This window comes from Carettochelys insculpta, chromosome 1 (genome assembly GCF_033958435.1).
Source record: "Carettochelys insculpta isolate YL-2023 chromosome 1, ASM3395843v1, whole genome shotgun sequence".
NCBI lineage: Eukaryota > Metazoa > Chordata > Testudines > Carettochelyidae > Carettochelys > Carettochelys insculpta.
In genome coordinates, this window is record NC_134137.1 from 7,307,577 (window position 1) to 7,330,664 (window position 23,088).

General features: G+C 45.6%; 2 protein-coding genes across 2 annotated transcripts; both read left to right on the forward strand.

Annotated features, from left to right (window-relative positions):
• The first annotated feature begins 1,580 nt into the window (after positions 1-1,580).
• Positions 1,581-2,519, forward strand: LOC142007643 (olfactory receptor 52B2-like). Its single transcript, XM_074984330.1, has one exon. The coding sequence runs from the start codon at positions 1,581-1,583 to the stop codon at positions 2,517-2,519; it is 939 nt and encodes a 312-aa protein (XP_074840431.1).
• A 17,674-nt stretch (positions 2,520-20,193) lies between these two features.
• Positions 20,194-21,132, forward strand: LOC142007644 (olfactory receptor 52D1-like). Its single transcript, XM_074984331.1, has one exon. The coding sequence runs from the start codon at positions 20,194-20,196 to the stop codon at positions 21,130-21,132; it is 939 nt and encodes a 312-aa protein (XP_074840432.1).
• The last annotated feature ends 1,956 nt before the right edge of the window (positions 21,133-23,088 follow it).

Genomic DNA, 23,088 nt, shown 5'->3' on the forward strand with positions numbered 1-23,088 from the left:
GGTTTTACACACCTGTACCCATAAAAATGAAGAAACTGGTGCACTCTGTGCCTTTCTCTGGAGCACAATGTTATAGATAGCCCAGCAGGATAAATTCTGTTTCTGTGAAGGAATCTTTCCTCCTTTTCAATGTAGTTCTTACATTGTCGTTCAGTGTTAGCCGGTGGCCAGGTAATGTGCGGTGAGGTACTCCCCTTCTGGGTGATTGTGTATGTGCATCATATTGATCAATGCCAGCTGGGGTGATTTCTGACCGTCTCCCCCCTCTCATGTTGACAGTCTGGGCTGTTAGCCTTCTAGCTGTACTTTCTGCTTCTCAGGGTCACGACAAGCCAGCATATCTGGGCCTCAATGAGGGCATCAAAGACTGTGCTGTCAGCAGCCATTTCCGTGCCCTGTGTGCTCCTCAGTGGGGGGGCAACGAGCAAGCTGGCTTGTAAGGGGGAGACTTTGTCTGGCTACATTCAGTCCTATGATTCATCAGTACAGGGTTCTCTCATAGGCAGCAAGAGCATCCTGTTCTGCAAAATACTGTATGAGAAAACCCAACATCAAGGGAATGACAGTGTGTCTTGATTATCAGAATGTTCTCACCCTATTACCAACAAAAACTGTTGTGCATCCTTCCAACATCTACCAATACCTGCCCCGTCTGTGATAAGACCTTCAGCTCCAGATTCGGTTTGATCAGGTTTTAGTGGACTCACAAATAGGAGGGTGACATAAAGACATCCTACTCATTATCCAGTGACCACCAAAAGAAGAGAACAAGAGACTGCCAACTCTGGGAGGATGCAGCTCTAGGGCTGGGGACCCAGGAAACCAACTCCCAACAGGGATCAAAACAACTGGAATGAAAATAAGAGGACAATGTGTAGCTATGTCTAACTTCCCTAAGAGACACGTTGCACACAGATTCTTACCCTAAAGAGCTGTTCTTACGTCAGATAAAATCTTCTCACCTGAGCAGTTCATTTTCTCTGATTTGGGGCAACAGCCTTTTATAGCTCATGTAGGATATGTCAAGGAGATTACAATGCAGGGTGAAGACCAAGATATGGTGCAATCCAAGTGCTTAATTCGACTTCTTCATTGGCAGAGGTTGTTCTATAACATCTCACCACATGAAAATAACACAAGATAAAAATGGCTCTCAGTACCAAATGTTATGGTCACATGTCTGCTCGCATCAACCTCCTTCTAGACTTACAGGAAAAACAAGGCTACATAAGAGTCAATAAATTTGATCATCCCCTCAGTGTGGTTCTGAGGTGAGCCAGTAAAGTCCTTCATTATCACATTTAAAATTGTAAATAATCGTATACTTTAACTTCAAACACAAAAATGATGCAAACACAAAAATACAATATACAGACCCCAAAATTGTAACAATAAAAATAGATTCCATGAGGAATTCTGTCCCCAGCATCTCTGAGCTCTTCTTATTTAGAACTATAAGTAAAATTTCATTGTCACATGGGCAGGGAAGGGTGTCCATCACAGTAACCACACTTATTGTACTTTTCTCCCTTCGAAGGGTCCCTGAGAATTCTGATGCCAATCCATGCTCTGAAGACATCATGAATATTTTCAACCTCACCCACTCTGATCCATCAATATTCTTCCTAACGGGTATCCCTGGTCTGGAGCATTTCCACATGTGGATTTCCATCCCTTTTGCTATGGGCTACATTGCCATTATTTTGGGAAATTTCATGGTTCTGTTTATTGTAAAACAAGAGCAGACCCTACACACACCAATGTACCTGGTGCTCTGTGTACTGGCAATCACAGACATAATAACTTCTACGTTAGTGGTGCCAAAGGCACTGTGTATATTTTGGTTTAAATTGAAAGCAATTACTCTGCCTGGCTGCCTTACCCAGATGTTCTTCCTTAACACCATGTTGGTTACGCAGTCAGCTGTCCTCGTAATAATGGCATTTGATCGCTATGTTGCCATATGTAATCCTTTGAGATACACCACCATCCTCACCAAGTCGCGGATCGCTAAGCTCGGGCTTGTAGGTTTGACTCGAGCTGTTGTACTCATTCTGCCTATGCCCCTGATCCTGAGCAGGCTGCCTTTCTGTGACAACCGCACTATCCCCCAAACATTCTGTGAGAGCATAGCTGTGGCAAGACTGTCATGTGGGGACATAACAATCAATAGGGTGTACGGTATGGTGTTAATGGTTCTAACCATGGGATTAGACCAGAGTCTCATTGCTCTGTCCTACGGTCTCATTATCAGGGCCGTCCTTAGAATCTCCTCCAGGAAAACCCACCAAAAAGCCCTCAGCACCTGCACAGCCCACTTCTGTGTGATGCTTTTATATTGTGCTCCCAGCCTCTTTTCTCAAATGGCACACAACTTTGGTAAGAACATCGCTCCCCATGTTCACATTCTCTTGGCCAATGTCTATCTCCTCGTCCCCTCCATGTTCAACCCTATCATATATGGAGTCAAAACCAAAGAGCTTCGTGACAAAGTGCTCCAATACCTCTGCATAAAGTGACTGAATTGGTCATGGCTTTATACCCAGGTGGGAAATGAGTGGGAAACGGTAAAAGATACCTCCTCATTAATCCAATACAAGTTATGCCAAGGCTTCTGGCATCTTCATTTTTCATCAGATCTGCACTAGGTACGTTAAGAGATGTTTCATTATCTGCAGCATAGACCACTGTGTGAATAAAAACACTTTCTTTCAAGAAATAAATGGAATTACTTGTAAGAAGGTTTTGTAGTGATTTGGGTCTGTAAACTCATTAGATGGCTGATAAACCTGAAGAAGCACATCAGTCTGAGCTGGAGGCAGATCATCATCAGAAAGACACATAATGTCCATTGAAGTAGAGCAGAAATCAGAGCTCAGCAGGAAGCAGAGCAGCAGCAATGAGTGAGACAGAAGAACCAGAGCTGTGCGACCGACAGAGCAGCAGTGCTGGGTCAGAACAGACCAGCTGTGCCAGTGGGACACAAGGTCAGAGCACTGGCAGGGAGCTGCAGGTTCCCAGCAGAACAGTGGATCTCAGCTGTGGCCAAAAGAAAACAACACCCACAAACAAACAAATAAAAGCCCAAAACCAAGCATAACGTGGGTGCTGGGTACAGGTTCCAGAACAGTGATATATCTCCAGACAACAGGGTCTTGAAGGCTGGAATGAGAAGGGTATGCGAGTCTAATGGGTGGCTATATGCCATGGAGGAGGTTCCTACCAACCAGAACATGAGGATGTGTGGTCATTGGCAACTGCCAGCACAGGCTAAGCACTGCAGAAATTTTTTCTCTGACGAAACTTCCGTTAACGTTTACAAGTCCTGAGTGGTAAATAACTTAATGGAAAAAGTAGTTTTGCTTCCCTTATTGTACTCTTTTAAGAAAATCTATGTTGAATGGTAAATGGTGCTCCAAGAGTGCTACAACTGAAAGATGAAGACTTATTCAAAGCAACAAGGTTACCTCTAAAGACACGGAACATATAGCTCCATTTTCAATGGTGGTCAAAGGAGGCAAACACACTGCAAGTATAGTCTCCGTGTAGTGGGACAGTCAAATGAAGTCCGAAGAGAAGAGCATGATGTCGCAACGGCTCGATGTCAGGATGGCAGTCGGTTTCTAGTGGAGTGCCCCAAGGTTTGGTTCTGGGTTCTGTTCTGTTCAACATATTTATCAGTGACCTGGATGAGGGGTTGGATTGCACCCTCGGCAAGTTTGTGGATGACACTGAGCAAGGGGGAGAGGTAGATACGTGGAAGGTAAGGACAGGATCCAGAGTGACTGAGACAAATTGGAAGACTGGGCTTCAAGAAATCTGATAAGGTTCAATAAGGACAAGTGCAGAGTCCTGCACTTGGGCAACAAGAATCCCAAGCATTGTTACAGGCTGGGGTCCAACTGGCTTGGTAGTAATTTTGCAGAAAAGGACCTGGGAGTTGTAGTGGATGAGAAGCTGAACATCAGTCAACAGTGTGCTGTTGAAGCCAAGAAAGCTAATGGCATATTAGGTTGCATCAAGAGGAGCGTTGCCAGTAGATCCAGACAAGTGATTATTCCTCTTTATTCGGCTTTGGTGAGGCCACATCTGGAGTACTGTGTCCAGTTCTGGGCCCCCATTTATAGGAAGGATGTGGCTACACTGGAGAGGGTCCAGCAGAGGGCGACCAAGCTAGTTAGGGGGCTGGAGCATATGACTTATGAAAAGAGGTTGAGGGAATTGGGACTGTTTAATCTGCAGAAGAGAAGACTGAGGGTGGGCTTGATAACAGCCTTCAACTTACTGAAGGGAGGCTGCAAAGAGGCTGGAGAGAGGCTGTTCACAGTGGTCACAGATGGCAGAACATGAAACAATGGCCTCAAATTGAGGTTGGCAAGGTCCAGGTTAAACATGAGGAAAAACTTTTTCACTAGGAGGGTGGTGAAGCATTGGAATGGTCTACCCAGGGAAGTAGTGGAGTCTCCATCCATGGAGGTGTTTAAGTCTCGCCTCGACAAAGCCCTGGAAGGGCTGATCTGATGGGTTTGGTCCTGCTTAGAGCAGGGGGCTGGACTCAATGGCTTTTTTTAGGTCTCTTCCAGCTCTATTGTTCTATGATTCTATGATAAGGCAAAAAGGCAGGGAAGCGGTTCCTTTGGTGGCAGACCAGCATGGAGAGCAGGCCTATCACTGCCAGGGTAGAGGAGCTCAGGGAAGGCAGAATTTTCTCCTGAACAACTGCCCAAAGATCTCTCAGGAAGGAACAGGAGGTCCTACTGCAAGGATGGCCTCAGAGGGAAGAATACATCTCTCATACAAACACTGGGTTTGAAAGTTCCCCTTTTTTTGCTCTTTTAACTGCCCCAGCAGGGGAGAACCTTTGGCCCGATGGGCTATGGGAGGCTGGGCCACACCGCAAAGAAAGGCAATTGCTGCCCAAGAGCAAAAGAGAACAACCACGTTGAGTGCAGCCACCAGTGAGGGTTTCCAAATTTCACTTGGCACAATGTGTAATGCCCCAGTCCTGCTCCTTATCTGAGGCCCTGCCACTTTGCCAAGGTCCAGTCCCTTTCTTGAGGCCCCTCTCCCACTCCCTACTTTCCCACTACGGAAGTGGTTCACTCTTCCCTTCCTTATTTTCCCCTGGCTGGAGCAGAGGGCTGCAGTGTGGGAGGCAGTAGGTAGGGAGTAGTAGGTGTCATCCCCACAGCACTGCTGACTGGAATTTTAATGGCCAGAGCTGCCAGGTTTCCTGTTCTGCAAGTTGTTCCAGCACAATGCAGGCACCTGGTCATGCCACCACCAGACGGTGTATTGGGTGCACACCCTTCATTCTGGTATACATGAGATACAAATTGAGGGTAATTCACTCGGTGGTCTTAGGGTGAAGCCTAGTGAGGACCCTTTACATAGAGGGTGTCATGCCTTATTTCTGAAAATATGGTCTCCTGACCCACGGGACGTCTGTCTGATCTGGGCTCAACTTCAGCTTATTAGAATTCATAGAATCCATCCCCACCCCTAGGCACAGGTTTAAATCAGTTGTCACCAAACCTGGCTCTGTTGTTACAGGGAAATAGAGTTGGATATCATCTGCATATTGGTGGCACCATCTTCCAAAACTCCTTTCTACCCCTCCTAGCGGCATAATGTAAAAGTTAAACAGCATAGGGGATAAGATGAAAATTGTGGGAGTCCATAACACAATAACCATAGGTTTGAATATCAGCCTCCAAGTTCCACCTTCTGAAACCATCCTGATAGGTAAGACCAGAACCACTGCAAACCAGTGAATCTCATAACCAACTCCACCATGCATCCCAGAATGGTAGCATGGTCAATGATATGAAAAGCCCCTAAGAAGTCCAGGAGAACCAACAGGGACTTACTCCTCCTGTCTACCTCCCGGTGCAGGCCTTCCAAGGCGGCTGCAGCACTTCACAATTGACGTGGCTCGCCACCGCACGGCTCGTCCAGACGGGGTTCCTTTTCGAAAGGACCCCGGCTACTTCAAAATCCCCTTATTCCCATCTGCTCATAAGAATAAGGGGACTTCGAAGTAGGCAGGGACCTTTCGAAAAGGAGGCCCATCTGGATGAGCTGTGCGGTGGCGAGCTGCATCCATTTCGAAGTGCCGCGGCCACCCGCATGCTAATGAGTCACTGCATACGTATTTCTGCACTTCATTAGTAAATTTCGAAATGGCCATTTGCGCGGCCATTTCGAAGTTTTTGGCTAGTGTAGATGTAGCCATTGATAGTTATGCTGAGTCTATCGTCTTGTGGGTCCAGAGAAGGCTTTTTAATTAGCTGTTTGTCCACTGTCTCTTCCAAGGCAGCGGGAGCAATCCAGATCTGAAAGATGTATTAATAATCCTGTAGACTCAACCGATGTTCTCTTCCTGGCTAGATTTAAGAAGCCATAAGGGGAGGGGTTGAGTGAGCATGTGGCTGGATGCAATCCTCCAAGTATGTTGTCCACCTCCTCAATCTGCAATAACTGAAACTGAGACCAGCTACTCCAAATAGGCCCAAAAAAAGCCAAGAACAGAACTCCACTGGCTATTACCTACAGCCCCCAACTCAAACCACTGCAATACATTATTGAAGACCTACAACCTATCCTTAATCAGGATGCCACACTCCAGAAGACCCTCGGTGACAGGCCTATTCGCTCCTACAGCCAATCTCCCATCCTTATGAGGATTCTCACCAACAGCCACAGTCTATATTGCAGGAACACCAGTCCTAGGAATTTTCCTTGCAACATAGTTCACTGCCAGCTCTGTCCGCATATCTATTCTGGGGATACCATCACTGGACCTAACCAGGTTATTCACAGAATCACAAGCACATTCTCATGGTGCTCAACTAAGATCATATATGCCATCATGTGCCAACAATGCCCAGATGCTTTGTATATCGGACAGACTTCAAACTCTCTCACACAAAGAGTTAATGGACACAAAGCAAACATAAAAAGACTCCTGATGTACAAACTAGTCAGTCAGCATTTTAACGGAGTGGGCTATTCTGTTAATGACCTGAAGGATTTTGTTTTACTGAAGAGGAATTTTCACAGCACTTTGGAAAGAGAAGCTGCTGAACTCTGTTTTATATTCAAATTCGACACATTAACACGTGGTTTGAACCAGGATGCGAATTTTCTGGGTCATTATAGGGGCTCTTTGGCATACTTGGCTTAATCTAATTCTTAACTCCCCCACCCCGACCCTCTACTCTCTGATTTGCTCATCTTCATATATTTTTCTGATTTCTCAGCCTTGATTACTGTTTTTGGTTCTCTGTGCCTTAAATATTGAGTCTGTTCTGGTATGGCTATGGTGTGACCAAGGGGGTCTGCCCCATGAAAGCTAATTTACTCCTTATTTGTTCCAAAGAAGAATAACTGGGTGGTGAACTCAACACGCTCTATATCCCACTTACTAGCAGCTATAGTCCAAATCAGATCAAATGTGAGTGATCTTAGCTGCAAAGTTCTTCACACACTGATCACAGTGGGAAGCTGAAAGTGCCTCCCTTCCATCATGAATGCCAGACTGTAAGAGTCTCTACACCACTCAAAACAGTGCTGCTGGACAGCTTTCTGCAGACGTGATAGGAATGGAAAAAATAGTTTTTCTTCAATGTCAGCACAGCTCCAGACATAGCTCGCAATTCTGCTCTAACCTGCAATCATTTGGACTCAGCTCTAGCTCTCCTTCAGCAGCGTTCTGGCCATCTCACAGATTGTTTTGCCACCATCAGCTCTCCAGAGAACTTGGAAGTGAACCTGGTTACACTAATTCAAAGAGGGCTCTGAGGATGAATCCCACCAATTGCCTGGGTTACCTCTGTGTTCCATATATTGACTAGGGCATCCACAGGAACATTTGCCGTAACAGCTGAGTAATCTGCCAGGGACACCAGGAAGCCATCCAGGTCCCTGAGCATCCAAGGGCAAACCACCTTAATTGTTCCCACACCTTGAGATATTTCACTATGTTTTATGTCCCTTTGGGGCTTTGTGTGTATATATATATATATGTGTTATATATATATACATATATATACACATATATATATATATATATATATAACACAAAGGGAGTTGTGCTCGTCTATATACTATCGAAACAAAAAAGCAGTCAAGTAGCACTTTAAAGACTAACAAAATAATTTATTAGGTGAGCATTCATGGGACAGACCCACGTCTTCAGATCATAGCCAGACCAGAAGAGACTCAATATTTAAGGCACGGAGAACCAAAATAGTAATCAAGGTGGACAAATCAGAAAAAAAATTATCGGGATGAGCAAATCAGAGAGTAGAGGGGTAGAAGGGGAGGTGGGGAGGTCGAGAATTAGATTAAGACAAGTATGCAAATGAGCCCCTAGAGTGACTCAGAAAATTCTCATCCTGGTTCAAACCATGTGTTAGTGTGCTGAATTTATATATAAAAGATAGCTCGGCTGTCTCCCTTTCAAGAGTCGTGTGAAATTTTTTCTTCAATGACACACAAATTCTTAAATCATTAAGAGAAAGGCCCACTCCATTAAAATGTTGACTAACTGGTTTGTGGATCTGGAGTGTTCTTATGTCTGTTTTGTGCCCATTAACCCTTTGTCTAAGGGAGTTTGAAATCTGCCCAGTGTACAAAGCATCTGGGCATTGTTGGCACATGATGGCTTATATGATGTTAGTTGAGCACCCTGAGAATGTTCCCATGATTCTGTGAATAACCTGCTTAGGTCCCGTGATGGTATTTCCAGAAAAGATATGTGGACAAATCTGGCAGTGGGCTTTGTTGTTGCAAGGAAAGGTTCCAGGAATGCTGGTCCTGGGGTATATATTGTAGCTGTTGGTGATGATCCCCTCATAAGGCTGGGAGGTTATCTGCAGAAGAGAACAGGCATGATAGATATGTGTGTGTGTGTGTGTGTGTGTGTGTTTTTTATTGTGTTTTCTTAAATCTAAGCCTCTATGAACATTTTAAATAGAGAAGTGGGGTAAAAGTATTTAAAAAAATAACATTCTCATGTTCTCTAGATCCTTATTCATTCTTGTTGTTCTTCTCTAGACCATCTCCAATTTCTTCACATCTTTCTCGACGTGTAATGCCCACAACTGGAAACATATAGGGATAAGAGCTTCAGAAAAAAATTTCCATTTAGTGTACACAGGCACTTTTCCAGTGGCATTTGCTACCAGACTTGGCTCCACCTCATGGCCACTCCTGCCTCCTTGACCTAAACCCAGCAGTACTGTTCCTAAAGATACTTGCTTTACTACTCAATTAGACCTAATTGCTGTCTTCCCATCAATGTCTTCCTGACACTGTGCAGTGAAATAGTTAATTTAGTGAATAGTTCTCTTTGTCAGAAACTGGAGATGGATGGCAGGAGAGAGATTGTTACCTGTTTAGTTCCTTCCCTCTAGTGCTCCTGGCATTGGTCATTGTTGGCAGACAAGATACTGGGGTGGCTGGACCTTTCATCTGACCCAGTATGGCTGTTCTCATGTTCTTATGTTAATTTTACCCTTCTCTGAGTTTGGATAACGGGGGTAACAGACTTCTGTGTGAAAGTATTAAACTGAAGTTGATTTTCAACTTATTTGCAGCTGGGATTTTCACCAAACACACTGACCATTCCCATTTTCAAAGGAGAAACACATGAAAAAGATGAAATACATTTGCACCAAATGTCGAGAGGATTGAATCATTAGCAGTAATTTGTTCATTACAACCGACATTTTTGATAAATTATTTTTACCATAGCTTTTTGAAGGTCTTGTACAGTTGAAGCTACAGTAGAGTGTTTTGTCTGTGATTCCATCGTCTCTTTCTCAGAACAACCGTGTTTAGCAGTTTGGCCGAGAACGCGATTACTTCTGGGAAGACGGACTTTGCTGAACGTCGCATATTTGCCTTTTCGTTTCTGATGATACCTTTCAGACCTCTCTCATATGAACTGGATAAACACAACCCTGCACTACAAGATGCAAGAGGAACTTTTAGAAGAGACCTGTATGTGAAAGACAAATGTGCAGAGGTATGAGCAGATACGCTTCGCTCTGCTTTGTCCCACACAGAGCGCTGAGGACATTCATAGGGAAGTGGTAGGAAGTGGCATTCGCGGGCATGTTATATGTGTAGAAAATGCAGTAAGCCCAAGGAACCTAAACCTTCCCCGAGGCACAGCTGTTAGCTGCTGCTATGTATGATGAGCAGCACAAGTGTTCTACTTCGGATTATGCCTAGGAGGGAGAAATGTCGAATACTACCTTTAGTCTCTACCTTCAGAGACTTCCAGTAACCAATTTCTTCATCTCAAAATATGGATATTGTCTGTCATGACTGAATGCAATTCCCTTAAGTAACATCACACATCTGTTTCTTTCTGTTAAATATATTCTGGGATACTTTGTGCTCTTATTAAGAATAGTATTTGCCACAGTAGTAGAATATAGATTTTGAATTTGATTCTCACATCATACGTTTGCTGTTAACGTGCACATTATCCTGCTGGGGCCTTTGGCTTTTCATAGAAAGAAAGAAAGAAAGAAAGAAAGAAAGAAAGAAAGAAAAAGAAAATCTATGGCTTTTATTTTAATCAGTACATTTGTATACACATGCCTAAATATGTACTAATCATCCAACAGAAGCTTTCATGTGTTACTACATGTAAAGAACAATCTATTACACATTTTAGAAACATGCTTTTGTCTGTTTCTCTCTCCATCCAATCCATTTGTTCACAAACTTCTCCTAAATAATAAGTACTAGGACCACCAAATCAGGTATCTTCACATCATCACTTAACACAAGATGGCTACGTCTACAAGTGAACGCTACATCGAAATAGCTTATTTCGATGTAGCAACATCGAAATAAGTTATTTTGATGAATAGCATCTACACGTCCTCCAGGGCTGGTGCCGTCAACGTTCAACGTCGACGTTGGGCAGCACCACATCGAAATAGGCATTGCAGGGGAACGTCTACACGCCAAAGTGGCACATATCAAAATAAAGGTGCCAGGAACAGCTGCAGACAGGGTCACAGGGTGGACTAGCCTTCCCGGGCAACGGGAAGCTGCTCCCTTAAAGGGCACCTCCCAGACACACTTGCACTAAACAGCACAAGATCCACAGAGCCAACAACTGGTTGCAGACCTTGTGCATGCAGCATGGATCCCCAGCTGCAGCAGCAGCAGCCGGAAGCCCTGGGCTAAGGGCTGCTGCCCACAGTGACCATAGAGCTCCGCAGGGGCTGGAGAGAGCGTCTCTCAACCCCTCAGCTGATGGCCGCCATGGCGGAGCCCACTCTTTCGATGTTGCGGGATGCGGATCAGGTACACGTGCCCTACTTCAATGTTCAACATCGAAGTAGAGCGGTATTCCCATCTCCTCATGAGGATAGCAACTTCAACGTCTCGCCGCATTACGTCGATGTCAACTTCGAAATAGCGCTCGTCACGTGTAGACCTGTTGGGCTCTATTTCAAAGTTGGCGCGGCTACTTCGAAGTAGCCGGCACGTGTAGACGCGGCTGATAAGGATTTTATTGCACTGGAGCAAAGTAGGGAAAGAATCAGAATGGTAGCAGAGACAGTTATACTCCACAACGACTACCCCAGCGGGGAGGTGGGGTCACTGAGTGCAAGGGAGAGTTATAATAACCTGCAACCAAGGATTGAAGCCACACCACTAGGACAGTGGTCACCTTGGAGCTACACACATCTCACAGAGGTGGAAGAGAGCTTGGGAGATAATCTAGTCCAGTCCCCTGCCCCCTTGGCATGACCAAGCACCATTCCTTACATCTATTTGTTCTGATCCCTACAGGGCCTCTTCAGAGACTGAGCTCTCAACTGTGGATTTAGAAGGCAAATGCTCAAACCACTGAGCTAGCCCTCATATGAGGAGGTGAACTATGCATATTACAGCTGCTGGCCATGGGTAAGAGATCCATTTTAACCCTAAGCTTTAGTATAAACCACTCCCCCCTTCTGGTCTTCAGTTCCAAATATGCACCTGGGGCAGGTGAGGAGCCCTGCTGCCCACTGGCCCTGCCACTCAGCAGCTGTACAACTGGAGGCCCCCTGGGGCAGCAGATACTGGCCAGGGCCAGGCAGGGCAGCCCCCACCACCACAGACACTTCCCAAGAGAGATTAACCCAGTCGCAGGCCCTAAACGATCTTGAATTTAAAAGAAACCACATGGAATTAGCCCTAAAATGTTTTTTGTTTTTTTTGTTTGTTTGTTAGTATGTTTGTCTGTTTGTTTCAAATTTTGAGGCCTCTCATTACCTGAGGGCCTGAACTGTAGCTTATTTATCTTGTGTGGAAATCTGGGTCTGTCCCCAGCCAGCCCAAGAAGCAGCCTCTGGGCAGGACCATCCAGGGGAACACGAGAGACAGAGTCCACAGGAGAGAAGCAGCTGACAGCAGCAGAGCCCCAGGTTCACCGCTCCCAGTCCAGAGAGGAGCCACCGGCCAGACCCTGGCACATCATGCCCAGCCATCACTTCTCACCCCAAAGGGTTAATTTGGAGGAGGTGCCAGCAGGGCAACACATCCCCCACCCTCCAAACCTCCCAGCCCCCGGCCCTGTGGGTGAACTCTTTCAAGGGTTTTCATTGTTGGTATCCCCATGCAGTGCAAGTCATTATTGCTTTGAATTAATACGCTGGTAGGGGGGTGGGGGGCATGAGCTTGGGGAGTGGGAATTAGCTGATGTTTGAAGCTTGCACTTGGTGGCTGAATTAAACTCTCACGTAGCTCAATTTGGCTGTGTGGTGCCATCTCCTGTGATGCCAGGATCATGTCATTTGTCCTCCAGAAAAGCAGCAGAGAATTGCAATGATAATGGAATGACTATTTAAAGGTAGCAGTGCTACATGGCTGCTTCTTTGTTTTGATAGAGTACACATTCCCATGGCTATCTCTCTGCCACTGATACAGAAGGAAGCAGTGGTCCACTGATACAGTCTGAACCTCTCTTGTCAGGAATCCTCATGACCTGACCTGACTTGACCAGTGCCAAATGAGAAAATTTACGGGACCACAGGAAGTCAATATTGTGTAGCAGCATTAGCAACCCTTCCATTGCATACTGGCCTCTTAAAAGATATTTGCGGTAAATTACAGCCAAAGAACAGCACAAAACATTGAGAGCCAGGGCTGGTGGCTATTAACAAAATTTATAGGACCACTAGAACTTGGCCATGCCCATCACAAGTGGTCATATGGATAACTGAAATTATGCCTGATTACGGATGTTGCTGGATGAGACAGTTCCAGACTAGAGAGTTTCAACCTCTACAGTGATGGACACAAAATTGTTTTTGGTCCTGTGTATTGTGGCAGTGTTCTGGTACACAATGCAGATGGCAGTACTGGACAGACATAGCATAAAGCCATCATCAATTGCTTGGCTTCACAGTCCACAAAACTCAGATTACCCTGAGATTCTTATGCCCTATCAACAAATCATTTCTTTGCTCCTGGGACAGGCTCTCAAGCTGACGTTCTCCACGGTCTATTTTCTGCTCTTCCTGATGCTCATGGGGCTCAAGGAGTTGTTTGAGAATCTTGACCAACTGAAGAGTCCACAGGGAAACCGCAGGGGAATTATAAAGGTTTACATCGAGGATGAAGAGAATCAGACGTGGGATTCATAGGCTGAATAGCAGGAATAATTCTTCCTGGCACAATGAAGTGAATTGCTCTCTCTCTCCTGTGTGAAATTTCAGTGAGTTGCCTTTTTTGTATTAATGTTGGTTTTAAGGGCTCAGGACAAGTCCCAGGGCTCAGTTCAAGATCCATTTGGTCAGGCTTTAACTATCACAGCAAAATGAAGTGTTTAGTATTTCAAGAAACACCAATGGATTTATCTAGTAAAAGTGCACCTACACATGTACTGGAAATAGTTTAGATAATCATTTGTATTTAAGATTAGTTCTTTGCCTCTTATATCTGTCTCAGTAGCTTCATTTTCTTGGACAGTGGGTGGTGCGTAATTGTGTGTTTTTTTGTTTGTCTTGTGTGTTCAAGGTTCCAGATTAACTCCTGGGTTTCCTTGTTAGGTCTCCCCCATTCCCTGGTACAAGCAGACCCTGAGTAGAAAGTCAACAGAGAAGTTATTTCTGTGAGCTGTTGCTCTGGAATCAGGCAACTTTTTTTTTTTTCCTGGGTGTGTGACAGTCCTGGAACTCCTGGGGGTAATGGAAAGCCAGCCTGAGTGAAAATTTTGCCCTGGCTGAGCTTGTACTTTGATTCAGTCTCTTCTTCTCCCACCCTCTCCTCCGTCTCATTCAGGGCCCTACAAACCCCATGCCCTCATGACCACTGTTTTGTGTGATCTGTCCCGCAGATGGATGGAATATTTACAGGAAAGTCCATTCCATGTGGAGGGGCTGTGAAGTGTGGGAGTCGGTGGCAAATGTCTGAAACGGTGAGGCTCTGGGACACAAACATTAAGCCCAGGACACTCTGGGACCATTTCCTCACAAGCTCTGTTAGATATTAATGGAGAGGTTTCCTTGTTGTGGGGATTTTGTCAGGTCAGCTTATTATTTTTATTTTCATGTCACGTGATATCTTTAAAAGCAACGAGGGGTCCTGTGGCACCTTATACACTTGCAGACCTGCATCTGACGAAGTGGATCTTTGCCCATGAAAGCTTATGCTCATACATTTCTGTTAGTCTATAAGGTGCCACGGGACCCCTCGTTGCTTTTGCAGATCCATACTAAGACGGCTATGCCTCTGATACGTGATATCTTTAGCAATAGACAGGCAGAAGAAGAGTATGCAGCAATGTTTCCAGCGTTGCCCAAAGCTATGGAGGTACGTTCACTTAGTAGGCTCATTCTTCGGGGTGGGGGAGGGATGTGGAAAACAGGTTAATTATTCAATCGATGTATTTCTTCTGTCACTTATGTTCTCATACGGAGCTCTACTTCTCCTGTCTGCAGGTGATCTTTCAAAGGCACTATCCTGGAGGACGTAGCTTCCCAAGGTTAGAGTCTTCCTGCCTTTGAATCAGAAAAACACACACATACTCACATTAACAGACCATGGTATTAATCAGCACTCCTAGGCTGGTCCTCTTATGTGTCCCAGGACACATCCAAGCTGCCACTGTGATATGCCCCTGGTTCAGCATAACCCTCTTGCAACTTTCATGTTCAAATTATTTTGACAATAATCAAACTAATTTAAAGAGCACCCACGATTGCTGGTTCCTGCAGGGTTGTATAGCTTCAATATGAGGAATGTAGCAGTAGAAAGAATTGGGAAATCGAAAACTCCCAACCGGGGAGAGTGAGAAACAGAAGTATTCCTGTTAACACTGGAGCCAAACAAACAAAGAGGATATCTCAAAGTATGTCTTGGCTTTCTTGGTTCCAGAGTTCAGAGCAGTTCTTGCCTTTGAACCTTGTTCTCAATTGTGTATGCTAAAAGAGAGGCCAGCTTGATGCAAAAGAGGCTGCCTCCCTTTTCAGGAGGGTTTAGGAAGATAAAATGTTTCTTCCAGTGTCTTTTTCTTGCTTTCTGTGATTTTTTTCTTCCAAGCAGCGATGGTTCATGGAGAGGCTGTAGTAGTTGGTCTTTCATGAGTCAGAGAGGCTGGACAGTGCTGTCTGATTCCCCCAAAACACAGAGATAATAAAAAAGAGCTGAGATGCTAACACACATTTCTGATTAATACCTTTCAGTTAGTTCTTTGACAAAGTAGGTTGCCTCAAAATGTGTCTCACCAAAACAAAGAAGATGAAACAGAAGTGCAGGGCAGCAGCCCTAAATACAATGACCCTTTTGTACATCACCACCTTTTAGCTCAGAACAAAGTCACAGCCCAGCGTGATAATGTCTGTTTTGGGGGGGCTGGAATTTAGCTCCTTTCCAGCACAGGCTTTCCTTTGTGGATCACATCTATGGTGAATGTAATCTGGTGTGTCTAGTTGTCAGCTGGTACAAAGTAGAATGCCTAGTTCTGGTGCCAGTTTTGTTCAACATCATCAATAATGGGACAGATGATGGAATGGATTGCATTTAGCAAGCTCATGGATGATACTAAGCTGTGGAAGAGGTAGATACACTGGATGGGATGGATGAATCTAGAATGCCTAGACTGGGTGAAATGAAACCGAAGAATGTTCAAAAACTAAAAGTGCAGTGTTGTGCACGAGAGGAACAATCCAATATCATGGCACATCATTGGATGCCTTCAGCATCAGGAATGTCATCAACAAGGATGTGTCCTTGCTCCAACATTGTTAGGGATCTTCTTCGCACTCCTTCTGAAGCAGCCTTTGGATCCGCAACAAAGGGCATCTTTTTGCACACAAGATCTGATGGAAAACTGTTTAATCTTGAAAAACTGAAGGAAAAGTCTAAGGTGTGGGAAGTACTCATCAGAGACATGCTGTTCATAGATGACACTGCTGTCATGACACACACAGAAGGCCAGCTTCAAAAACTGCTGGATCAGTTCTCCAAAGCATGCAAGGACTTCGGGCTTACCATCAGCCTAGAGAAGACAAATGTACTTGGTCAGGACGTTGCTGAACCTCCATCAATCAGCATTGACAATCACATGCTAGATGTCACCCACGAGTTTACTCAGCTCAGGTGCACCGTCACCGACATTCTGTCACTGGAGTCTGATCTAAACAGGCGGATTGAAAAAGGAGCCACAAATCTGTTCAGACTTAGGAAGAGAGTGTGGAACAACAACAAGCTGTACAGTCACACCAAAATGCAAGTCTACAGAACCTGCATCCTCAGCACCCTCCTCTACAACAGCGAGTCTTGGACCTTGTACGCCCGTCAGGAAAAGAGGCTGAATGTCTTCCACTTGCACTGCGTCAGGTACATTCTTGGGGTGTCATGGAAGGACAGAGTGCCCAACAATGACGTCCTCAGGCAAGCTGGAATTCCAACCGTGCATACACTCCTCAGACAGTTGTGGCTCCGCTGGCTTGGCATGTCCACAGGATGAATGATGGAAGGATCCCAAAAGACATCCTGTATGGTGAGCTCGCCTCTTGCAAAAGACCTACTGGACTCCCCTAGTTGCACTACAAAGACGTCTGTAAGAGGGACCTCAAGGAGGTAGACATTGACCAAGAGAGTTGGGAAGAGCTGGCAGACAACCGCAGCAGTTGGAAGCAGGAACTACACAAGGGCCTTCAGAAGGGCGAGATGAAGATCAGGCAGCTTGCAGAGGAGAAGCGAGCCCCGTAGAAAGGACAGCAAGGACCTGCCAGACACACACTTCATATGCAGAAGCTTTAGCAAGGACTGTCACTCTCACGTGGGCCTCCACAGTCACAGGCTACGTCTACACGTGAAGCCAACATCGAAGTAGCCTGTTTCGATGTGGCGACATCGAAATAGGCTATTTCGATGAATAACGTCTACACGTCCTCCAGGGCTAGCAACGTCGATGTTCAACATCGACGTTGCGCAGCACCACATTGAAATAGGCGCTGCGAAGGGACGTCTACACGCCAAAGTAGCACACGTCGAAATAAGGGTGCCAGGAACAGCTGCAGACAGGGTCACAGGGCGGACTCAACAGCAAGCCGCTCCGTTAAATGGCCCCTCCCAGACACGGTTGCACTAAACAACACAAGATACACAGAGCCGACAACTGGTTGCAGACCCTGTGCATGCAGCATGGATCCCCAGCTGCAGCAGCAGCAGCCAGAAGCCCTGGGCTAAGGGCTGCTGCACACGGTGACTATAGAGCCCCGCAGGGGCTGGAGAGAGAGCGTCTCTCAACCCCTCAGCTGATGGCCTCCATGGCGGACCCCGCCATTTCGAAGCTGTGGGACGCGCAATGACTACACGTTCCCTACTTCAACGTTGAACGTCGAAGTAGGGCGCTATTCCCATCCCCTCATGGGGTTAGCGGCTTCGACGTCTCGCCGCCTAACGTCGATGTTAACATCGAAATAGCGCCCAACTCGTGTAGCCATGACGGGCGCTATTTCGAAGTTAGTGCCACTACTTCGAAGTAGCGTGCACGTGTAGACAAGGCTACAGTCAGCACTGCAAATGACGATCTTGAATGGAGTTACAAAGGGCGCGATCCATAGTCTACACAGACTGAAGGATGCCTTGGAGTGTTCTGCACAAAGGATGGAAGAATCCTATGGACTGCCATGGGTGGGGGACCTATCTGACTAAGTGGCAGTCCTGCAGTAAAGGATAAGGGGATTGCAGTGGGCATCAAGGTGTATCTAGGTCAAGAGCGTTCCCTCGTTTCCAAGAAGGCAAACAGCATAATTGATTACTAAGTAGTCGTATTGCCATCCTGTCCTGGGAAGTGATTATTTTATCTGTGGCACTGGTGAGGCTACATCTGGAGTATAGCACCTAGAGAATGCGTGTGAACAAATTGGAGAGTCTAGTGAAGGGCAAGGAAAACTATTCGGGGATGAGAGCACATGAGTTATAAGGCAAGGGTTGAGGGAAGTCTAGTGTAATCGTCATAAAAGCGTAGTGATGGGGAGAATCTGATATCAGCCTGGTGTATAACTTGAGGCACATATTTAGCTCATTGTCCTTTCCTGTCCACAAAGTTTTCCAGAGTCATTGTTCTTCTCCAAAGAGTCTCTTTTTGTTTGAAACAAGTCTTTGTTCCTAGATGTTGCCATCTACATGTTGAAATGGGAACACATATCATTTGTTTTGGTACAGGTTAGTAACCAATCCTAAATGTTTTTACTAAGCTGAAGCTGTGACATGCACTCTTCTTAATTTAGCATTCTCCAGAATTGTGTCTTCTGCAAACTTCAGTTATGAGAAGTGTGAACAGCTGAATTGCTGACACGGGTCTCTGCTTACGCTTCTTAGTCAATGCTTGTCGTGAATATCTCAGACAATGCTGGGTGCACACAAGAAATTGTCTCACTAAATGGAAACATGGAAATAATAGTTTTACACCCGTAGCCTTAAATATGAAGAGACTGGTGCACTCTGTGCCTTTCTCTGGAGCACAATGTTATAGATAGCCCAGCACGATAAATTCTGTTTATGTGAAGGAATCTTTCCTCCTTTTCAATGTAGTTATTACATTGTAGTTCAGTCCTATGATTCATCAGTCCAGGGTTCTCTCATAGGCAGCAAGAGCATCCTGTTCTGCAAAATACTGTATGAGAAAACCCAACATCAAGGGAATGACAGTGTGTCTTGATTATCAGAATGTTCTCACCCTATTACCAACAAAAACTGTTGTGCATCCTTCCAACATCTACCAATACCTGCCCCGTCTGTGATAAGACCTTCAGCTCCAGAATCGGTTTGATCAGGTTTTACTGGACTCACAAATAGGAGGGTGACATAAAGGCATCCTACTCATTATCCAGTGACCACCAAAAGAAGAGAACAAGAGACTGCCAACTCTGGGAGGATGCAGCTTTAGGGCAGGGGACCCAGGAAACCAACCCCCAACAGGGATCAAAACAACTGGAATGGAAATAAGAGGACAATGTGTAGCTATGTCTCACTTCCCTAAGAGACACGTTGCACACAGATTCTTACCCTAAAGAGCTGTTCTTACATCAGATAAAATCTTCTCACCTGAGCAGTTCATTTTCTCTGATTTGGGGCAACAGCCTTTTATAGCTCATGTAGGATATGTCAAGGACATTACAATGCATGGTGAAGACAAAGATATGGTGCAATCCAAGTGCTTAAATCATCTTCTTCATTGGGAGAGATTGTTGTATAACATCTCACCACATGAAAATAACACAAGATCAAAATGGCTCTCAGTACCAGATGTTATGGTCACATGTCTGCTCGCATCAACCTCCTTCTAGACTTACAGGAAAAACAAGGCTACATAAGAGTCAATAAATTTGATCATCCCCTCAGTGTGGTTCTGAGGTGAGCCAGTAAAGTCCTTCATTATCACATTTAAAATTATAAATAATCGTATACTTTAACTTCAAACAAAAAATGATGCAAACACAAAAATACAGTATACAGACCCCAAAATTGTAACAATAAAAATAGATTCCATGAGGAATTCTGTCCCCAGCATCTCTGAGCTCTTCTTATTTAGAACCTTAAGAAAAATTTCATTGTCACATGGGCAGGGAAGGGTCCATCACAGTAACCACACTTATTGTTCTTTTCTCCCTTCGAAGGGTCCCTGAGAATTCTGATGCCAATCCATGCTCTGAAGACATCATGGATATAGTCAACCTCACCCACTCTGATCCATCAATATTCTTCCTAACGGGTATCCCTGGTCTGGAGCATTTCCACAACTGGATTTCCATCCCTTTTGCTATGGGCTACATTGTCATTCTTTTGGGAAATTTCATGGTTCTGTTTATTGTAAAACAAGAGCAGACCTTACACACACCAATGTACCTGGTTCTCTGTGTACTGGCAATCACAGACATAATAACTTCTACGTTAGTGGTGCCAAAGGCACTGTGTATATTTTGGTTTAAATTGAAAGCAATTACTCTGCCTGGCTGCCTTACCCAGATGTTCTTCCTTTACACCACGTTGATTATGCAGTCAGCTGTCCTTGTAATAATGGCATTTGATCGCTATGTTGCCATATGTAATCCTTTGAGATACACCACCATCCTCACCAAGTCGCGGATCGCTAAGCTCGGGCTTGTAGGTTTGACTCGAGCTGTTGTACTCATTCTGCCTATGCCCCTGATCCTGAGCAGGCTGCCTTTCTGTGACAACCGCACTATCCCCCAAACATTCTGTGAGAGCATAGCTGTGGCAAGACTGTCATGTGGGGACATAACAATCAATCGGGTGTACGGTATGGTGTTAATGGTTCTAACCATGGGATTAGACCAGAGTCTCATTGCTCTGTCCTACGGTCTCATCATCAGGGCTGTCTTTAGAATCTCCTCCAGGAAAACTCACCAAAACGCCCTCAGCACCTGCACAGCCCACTTCTGTGTGTTGCTTTTATATTGTGCTCCCAGCCTCTTTTCACACATGGTACATCAATATGGTAAGAACATCGCTCCCCATGTTCACATTCTCTTGGCCAATGTCTATCTCCTCGTCCCCTCCATGCTCAACCCTATCATTTATGGAGTCAAAACCAAAGAGCTTCGTGACAAAGTGCTCCAATACCTCTGCACAAAGTGACTGTGTTGGATCATAACTTTATACCCAGGTGAGAAATGAGTGGGAAAAGATAAAAGATATCTCCTCATTTACCCACTGCAAGTCATGCCAAGGCTTCTGGCTTCTTCATTTTCATCAGATCTGCACTAGGTACATTCGGAGATGTTTCATTATCTGCAGCATAGACCATTGTGTGATTAAAAACACTTTCTTTCAAGAAATAAATGGGATTATTTGTAAGAGAGTTTTGTAGTGGTTTGGGTCTGTAAACTCAGTAGATGGCAGATAAACCTTAAGATTCACATCAGTCTGAGCTGGAGGCAGATAAGCGGCAGTAAGAAAGCAGGCCAGAAATCAGAGCTCAGCAGGAAGCAGAGCAGCAGCAATGAGTGAGACAGAAGAACCAGAGCTGTGCAACAGACAGAGCAGCAGTGCTGGGTCAGCACAGACCAGCTGTGCCAGTGGGACACAAGGCCAGAGCAGCAGCAGGGAGGTGCAGGTTCCCCGATGGAACAGTGGATCTCAGTTGTGGCCAAAAAAAAAAAATAAAAAAATCCTCAAACAAACAAACAAACAAGAGCCAAGCCCAAGCTCAAGGTGGGATTCTGGGCAGAGGTCCCAATATAGGGAAATATCTCCAGACAACAGGGCCTTGAAGGCTGGATTGGGAAGGGTATGTAGGTCTCCTGGGTGTCTATATGTCAAGGAGTCGGTTCCTACCCCGCAGAACATGAGGTGTGTGTGTTCATTGGTGACTGCCAGGTCAGGCAAGGCATGTCTCTGAGCAAAGCTGCCTTCATGTTAACAAGATGTCGGGGTAAATAACTAGTGGAAAAAGTCGTTTTGTTTCTCTCATTGTGCTCGGCTAAGAAAAGATTATTTGAATGGTAAGTGCTGTTCCAAGACTGCTACAATCCAAAGATAGAAACTTACGCAAAGCAACAGGATGACCTCGAAAGACACCGAACCTGAAACTCCATTTTCAATGGAGCTCAAAGGAGGCAAAGACGCTGCGAGTATAGTCTCAGAATAGTGGGACAGACAAATGAAGTCTGAAGAGAAGAGCATGAGGAAGGCAAAACGGCAGGGGAGCAGTTCCTTTAGTGGCAGTCCAACAAGGACAGCAGGCATGTCACTGGCAGCTCCAGGGAAGGGTGTATGAGGGAAGGCAGAATTTACCCCGAATAACTGCCCAAAGGTCTCTCACGAGGGAACAGGAGGGCCTACTGCAAGGGTGGCCTCAGAGGGAAGAAGACGTCTCCCATACAAGTAGTGGGTTTGAAAGTTCCCTTTATTTGCTGTTTGAACTGCCCCAGCAGGGTAGAACCTATGGCCTGATGGCCTATGGGAGGCTGGGCCACACCACAGAGAGAGACAATTGCTGCCCGAGAGGTCCCATCCCCTTCCTGATGCTCCTATCCCTCTTTCTACTTCCTCCCTACTGAAGGGGTTGGTTCTTCCCTCCCTCATTTTCCCCAGGCGGGGGCAGAGGGCTGGAGTCTGGGAGGCAGTAGGAAAGCAGGAGCAGGACTTATCCCCACGGAACTGCTGACTGGAACGTTGGTTGCCAGAGCTGCCAGGGTCCCTTTTCTGCTATTTTTTCCAGTCACAATGCAGGCAGCTGGTCACTCCACCACCAGAAAGTGCCTTGGGATGCACAGACACCCTACCAGCTGGCCTACACCAGAAGCAGATGGGGGTAAATCACAGGAAGGTGTTTGGGTGCTGGTCAGTGAGGGCCCTTTACATAGAGGGGGCTTAAAACAGGACAGGAGGAACTAAAGCTCCCCTAGGGAATCACAGCATCATAGAATCCTAGGGTTGGAAGGGACCGCAAGAGGTTATCAAGTCCAGCCCCCTGCCTAAAGCAGGATCAACTGCAACTAAATCATCCCAGCCAGGACTGTGTCAAGCTGGGACGTAAAAACCTCTGGGGATGGAGATTCCACCACCTCTCTAGATAACACATTCCAGGGC